At 44.6% G+C, this 6,568-nt stretch overlaps 1 protein-coding gene across 1 annotated transcript; it reads left to right on the top strand.

Annotated features, from left to right (window-relative positions):
• Positions 1-364: 364 nt before the first annotated feature.
• Positions 365-6,293, top strand: LOC121506257 (gap junction alpha-3 protein-like). The gene is made up of 3 exons (XM_041781978.1): positions 365-433; positions 1,129-1,688; positions 5,435-6,293. The coding sequence occupies exons 1-3, from the start codon at positions 365-367 to the stop codon at positions 6,291-6,293; spliced, it is 1,488 nt and encodes a 495-aa protein (XP_041637912.1).
• The last annotated feature ends 275 nt before the right edge of the window (positions 6,294-6,568 follow it).

Below are 6,568 nucleotides of genomic sequence, written 5' to 3'. Positions count from 1 at the left end.
TGGAAAAGGTGGCGTTAATGCCTTTTCAAATGGCAACCAAAACAACAACTTTCAAAGGAGGTGGACTAATTTTGTCCCAATGATTGTTGGGTAATTTCTGTTAAAAATGTTAACAAGACCATTCTGTGTTTTTTTCTTTACCAGATATTGTTTTTCTCCTGATCTCTGGTCGATGGATTTATCACTGATAATACAACAATATTTTAGTAAGTCTGTATTCCATTTCTGCAATATTACCGTTTTGTTCTAACTTGGATTTCAGAAACCAAAAATATGCACATTTTTTAAATTAATGAGAGGGAAAAAATAACATTGACCTTGTCGGATCTTGTTTGTCGTTCTAGGCTAGAATATTAATTGAAGCATGGGTGACTGGAGCTTTCTAGGGCGGCTGCTGGAGAATGCTCAAGAACACTCCACTGTGATTGGAAAGGTGACTGATGGACCCTTGATCAACATGATGAATGTGAATTATACGATATTAAGCTTCTCCTTCTTTAGTTATAAAAAGTGCAAGAAATCAGAATGGCAGTTATGCAGTTTAAATTGTCTCAGTTAGGGATGCACCGATACCCGATACCAGTAGCAGGCATCAATGCCGATGCCAAGCCTTAATACTCATACTAGTGTTCATATAGCATTGCAGATACTGTACTCGGTATGATAGTAAAGTCTGATGTTATCCTCTTATTATGTCAGTATGGTGTCAAAGTTGGATCTGTGTCTGCAGTGTGCCGATATTTTCACAAAAACGAGGATGACAAAAGTCACAGAGAATGAAAGCTATGCACTGATAAGTTGTCTAGAGGAGGGATGAAGATCATCTGATCAAAATAAAGCAAAATTTCAAAATAATTGTAAGAACAATTATAGTATTATAAAGTAGTCATGTTTGAACTCGATATAAGTGAGTGCCCAAATGTAAGCACTTAAACTTGGTCTGGAAAATGTGGTATCTGTGCATCCCTAGTCTGAGTGTAGATTTAGATAGATGAGGTTTTGCAAAATTATGGATGTGGCCATTAAGTTTCATAGCTCTTGCAGTGCAAATTTATTGAAACAGCCATATTAAGTCAGCTGGAAGACTATTCTGTTTGGTAATCATTCTGTCCTTTCTTCGTCTAACAGGTTTGGCTGACTGTCCTCTTCATCTTTCGCATCTTGGTGCTGGGAGCAGCAGCTGAGGAAGTCTGGGGCGACGAGCAGTCTGACTTCACTTGTAACACGCAGCAGCCCGGTTGCGAGAATGTCTGCTACGACGAGGCCTTCCCGATCTCCCACATCCGCTTCTGGGTGTTGCAGATCATCTTTGTCTCCACGCCCACCCTCATCTACCTGGGCCATGTGCTACACATCGTCCGAATGGAGGAGAAGAGGAGAGAGAGGGAGGATGAGCTCCGAAAGGCTGGGCGACACCAGGAGGACCATGACCCTCTGTATCACAATGGAGTGGGTAATGGAGGAGGGGGCGGTGGGAAGAAAGAGAAGCCGCCAATTCGGGATGAGCATGGGAAGATTAGGATCCGAGGAGCATTATTAAGGACCTACATCTTCAACATTATCTTCAAGACTCTGTTCGAGGTGGGCTTTATCCTGGGACAGTACTTCCTTTATGGTTTCCATCTGAGGCCACTCTATAAATGTGGTCGCTGGCCTTGCCCCAATACTGTGGACTGCTTCATCTCCAGGTTAGAAAGTAGGATTTTATTCTCATTTTATTCTTCTCTTCCAAATTTTTATTTCTCCATGCTTTCAGAATTTGCTGTGAGAAAACTGCCTGTCCAATCAACCAGTACATTTTAATGTTACCGTGAAAACTGCTTGAGTTGACCACTTGCCAAGTCCACCCCCCTCTTGCATACTGTTGCTGGGCCTATCAAACTATTTTTGCAAGACTTGTTGTCCCACAAGGTAGCATCAGTTTATATACTTCAAAGCATGCCACAGAGTCTGTTTGGTTAGGTTTAGGCAAAAACCAAAGCGGGTTTTGGCTAGTTTACTTCTAAGGACCACACCATCAACAGGATGTTGGATCTTAACATTTCAGAGCCAACAAGACAGATATTGAAGCCACATCTTGCTGAATCACGTCAGTATCCTGCAAATACAAAGACCAAAAAAAAAAAATCAAGGGTGGAGAGGGTCCAGAAATCAAGAGCTTTGGGGTCATGGGAATGCTGGAGCAGGCATGGTTTCGGTGTGGTACTACTTCTAAAACATAGCAATACCAAAGCAAAGATGCAGTCAACTGTATTCATTTTTGGGCTTTTGTGCCTTTATTTGGATACGTCAGAGTATAGAGCAGGAAATCAGGATGAGAGGGTAACGAATGATGTGAGACCGAGGCTGTAGGTTGGACTCAGGTTGTGGGCAACTGTGACTCAGTAGGTAGAGTTGGTCCTCTCACAATTGGAAGGTCATGGGTTTGATCCTCAGCGCCAGCAGTCACGTGTCGATGTGTCCTTGTGCAAGACACTTAACCCCAATTTTCTCCCACTGGTTCGACGGTGGTGTGTGAATGGGTATGGATGCGTATGATTGGGATTAGCTAATACTGATAGGCAATCCTCGGTCGCAATCTCTTGAGTAGTTAGATGACTAGAAAGCACTACACAAGCGGACTCCATTTACCAGTCCAGTTACTCAAACCCTGGCTGACTGCATGGAGGATTACAGCCTCCATACATGGGGTGCAACATGTTTGCCAGGCCATCTGCACCCCACAGCATTCATTTTAACATTTAAATTACAAGAGACGAGGAAACTATAGAAGATTTGCTTGAGGACCTGTTTGGAAGGACCAGTATATGTATTCTGGGATGACATAACCAGAAGTTAAGAAGGAAGGTCCTATTCTTAGGACAAAGTGTTGTTCTTTGCCTGGGCTGTCACTTAGGAGGAAAGACAGACAGCTAATATCACCAAGGTAAACTCTGATGGCGTGGGTTGCAATGCCCATCAAGGAAAAGGCACAAGTAGTGAAACAGTGGAATGAGTAAGGGTGAACTAGTTGTGATGGAACTCGGCAAAGTGGTCAAATAAAACAGGAGAGTTGACTGTACTGCACTTTGATTGTTAGGGGTGTAAGTGCAGTATTTGCAGGTTGTTGTACCAGTCAATCAGCTGTAGGGATCCTGTTCTAGTTGGCGAGAAGATAGTGCAACCATAGGCATAGTTTGGTATGACATGTACTGCCAGGAAAAAGGAATCCAAGGCTGAAGCAACTGATATTGGTACTGATAAAGGCTGGTCCTTTGGGAAAAATGCCCTCTGTAAGTCAGTAATTACCTCTGCCGAGGAGGGTAAGTGATCGGCAGGGTTTGTTAGTTAGTTTGTTAGTTTGTTAGCAACATAACTCAAAAAGTTATGGACAGATTTTGATGAAATTTTCAGGAAATGTCAGAAATGGCATAAGGAAGAACTGAATAGATTTTGGGAGTGATCCAGATCACCGTGTGGATACAGGAATTTGTTAAAGGATTCTTTACTATAGGGAGATAGGGCTAACGGCGGAGGTCTGTGCTCTCTGGCGTTTCTGGCATGGCTTTACTTCCAGGTAAAAAGTACCCAAGACTGAATGATATGACTGAGAGCTGGGAGGTGATAAATGCCAGTACATGCGGACCGATGCGCTTTGTCTCTTCTTTAGACAGTAGTTAACAAAGATTGGAGAAACCTGAAATAAGTGTAGTCAATTGTGAAGTTATGTTTTTGAGGGGAAGTTGTACCAAGTGTACCAAAATACACCACAAAGAGGACAGCTTTCAGAGTTCAGCCATTTTCTTTTTAGTTTGAAGGAGATGGTAGGATTGTGATGTAGTGAAGGCAAAGTCTCTACTCTGAATTGATCTATTGATTGAGCTGCCCTCAGAATCAGGAGGTATTACAGTGATGCTACTTAGGCTGGGGAGACAATGGACATGTAAAGTAGGACACAAAAGCCACTGTAGAAGATGTGCCTTCTTTGATTCAGATCTACGTTTTTTGCCTTCAGTGAAAGTTTAATGTAAAAACAACCTTTGAATTCATTACTGAACTAAATGTCTTTGTGTGAGGAAAGTCTTTGCCGTGGGTAAGGCGAGGTTGGGCACTGGAATTCAAAAGCTTCCACTGCAGTTGGCTGCTGCAGGGACTGGAATGGTTGCATAAAAAGCTGGCCTCCAGTTATAGGGTTTGGCAACTGAATTCCTGTGTTGGATATTCTGTATGAAGAAGGATTTTGTGGTTAATCTTGATGCAAAGCTATAGAAGTATTCTTGGATCTTGTGGACTGATTGACTTGTTCGCTGTTAGACTTTAATTGGTGATAATTTGGACATGGGGAAATAAAGACAGCCCCTTGCTAGTCAATGTATGTCTAATTTGACGGACAAATAAGTTAGGTACATCATGTTCATTTGGTTTCTTGGTTTGCTCATGTAGTGATTGGATTCTTGGTTCTGTGCTAAATGCAAGAGGGAGTGTGGATGAGTGGGTTAGAAGTGGAGATGAGATATTAACCTGTTTCTGTAATTTTGTCTGGGTACAAACATGAGGGAGTAGGTTAAGACCATTATGCTTTTATACGTCTTTATTCCACTGGATCTGAGTTTTTGTCTCCAGGAGGAACAATGCAGATTCTGTCCTGGCCATGGGACAGTGGACCAGCTCTTTAATCTTGCAGGGCTTCTTGAGGGAGTTTGCATCCAGTCTACATGTGTTTTGTTGACTTGGAGAAGGCTTACAACCATGTCACACAGGGGGGTAATGGGTGGGGGTACTGCAGGAGCATGGGGTCCCAGGACTGCTGTGGTGAGCCATTAGGTCTGGACATATTCCCAGTGCATATTGGCCTCTGCCAGCGCTGCCCCTTATCTCCAATTCTGTTTGTGATTTTTCATGGACAGGATCTCGAGGCACAGCCAAGGGTTTTCACTCAGAGTTCCTTCTTTGCTTTTGGCAGATGATATGGTTCTGTTGGCTTCTTCAGCCATTCGCTTTGTCGCTGATTGCAAAGCCAGGGCCATGGTTCACTGCCAGGAAATGGTGGATTACTCCCTCCAGGTGGGGAGGGTGTCTTTGGCTCAACTGAAGAGTCCAAGTGTCTTGGCGTCTTGTTCAGGAGTGAGGATAGAATGGACCGTGAAATCAACAGGTGGATTTGGGCAGCATTGGCAGTAATGCGGTCATTGTACCGTACTATTGAAAGACAAGCTCCCCTCTAGACTTTTAGGGGATGTTAAAGTTTGATTGACCAGCTTCTCCTTATTTCAGTGGCTAAGGTTTTAATGCTGGTAGTGGGGAGGCTCTAGGGAATGGTCACTTCAAACATTGGACCAGGAATCAAAAGTTTTGTTTGTAAAAGCACACCTTATTTGAACTTTTTTCCTTCCTACATAAACATTTGATGTTTCATATATTGTCATTTGTGATTGAAACCCTTCTTATGTCACAGGCCCACTGAAAAGACGATCTTCATCATCTTCATGCTGGTTGTTGCCTGTGTCTCTCTGGTCCTCAACCTCCTGGAGATCTACCACCTGGGCTGGAAGAAAGTCAAGCAAGGGGTCAGCAGTGAGTTTGTACCCGACAGCGAGTCACTGCTCCTGAATGCATTAAAGCCTGGAGATGCTGACACGATTCCCGAGCAGACCTCTGATTCAGTGCTTGAGTGTTTGCCAGTGTACGCCAGTGTGAATGTTGTTAGGGGTGGAGATGCTGAAGGAGGAGCCTATGGTCCTACAGAGGCTTCTCCTGCGGTCATCTCCTCCGACCCTAACACCAGCTCCGTACCTGCCAGACTCAAGATGGATGGCTCAGGGTTCCACCCTGACGACTACTTGTCGGAGGCCTCGCCCACTTCTTTTTATCACAGCGGAGACAAAGAGAGTGTCGGGAGCCATGAGCAGGCGATGGATCAGAACTGGAGCAACATGGAACGAGAGCTCCAGAGGCTGGATGGAAAATACTCCCCCTCAACCTTCCCTCCCCCTCTTCCCTCCCCTCCCACCTCTGCCTCCTCCTCCCCTCACGAGGAGATGTTCCCATCCCTTCCACCTGGAGAGCAACACTCCATGTTTCCCACCCTTCCTCTCCGTACCCCTCTTTCATCCCTCTCACCGGAGGTGGCTGCGATGGATGAGGAAAATATTGTTGCAACCGCACCTTGTATGGTCCCTCATGATGATTTCCTCGTGATAACCAGGGCGGAGATGCATCAGCCACCTGCAGTTCCAGTGATGGACATCCGGAAGCCAAGTCGGGCCAGCAAGATGAGCAGCGTCAGAGCTCGCCCAGACGACCTGGCAGTGTAGCTAAAACACACACTCTCACACATGAACACAACCATGCATACATGCATAGGTACACTTTTTTCATATATGCACACCAGCGTGCCCCGCAGCAAGAGCCACATTCCTGAAGGAAAGATGTGCAGAACAGGCTAACACGTACATCCTGTGGGAGGATGTAGTTTATCTCTTTTGAATAAGAACAGAGGGAGGGTTAGGAAGAGTTTGGCCAGATTACAGTGATGGAACCATGCTGAAAGACAGCTATGCAGATTCAGTATCATTGAATACTTGCTTCT

The sequence above is a fragment of the Cheilinus undulatus genome, linkage group 24 (assembly GCF_018320785.1).
Source record: "Cheilinus undulatus linkage group 24, ASM1832078v1, whole genome shotgun sequence".
Taxonomy (NCBI): Eukaryota; Metazoa; Chordata; class Actinopteri; order Labriformes; family Labridae; genus Cheilinus; species Cheilinus undulatus.
The sequence above is the reverse complement of the archived record's forward strand: the minus strand, read 5'-3'. Positions and strand labels throughout refer to the sequence as shown.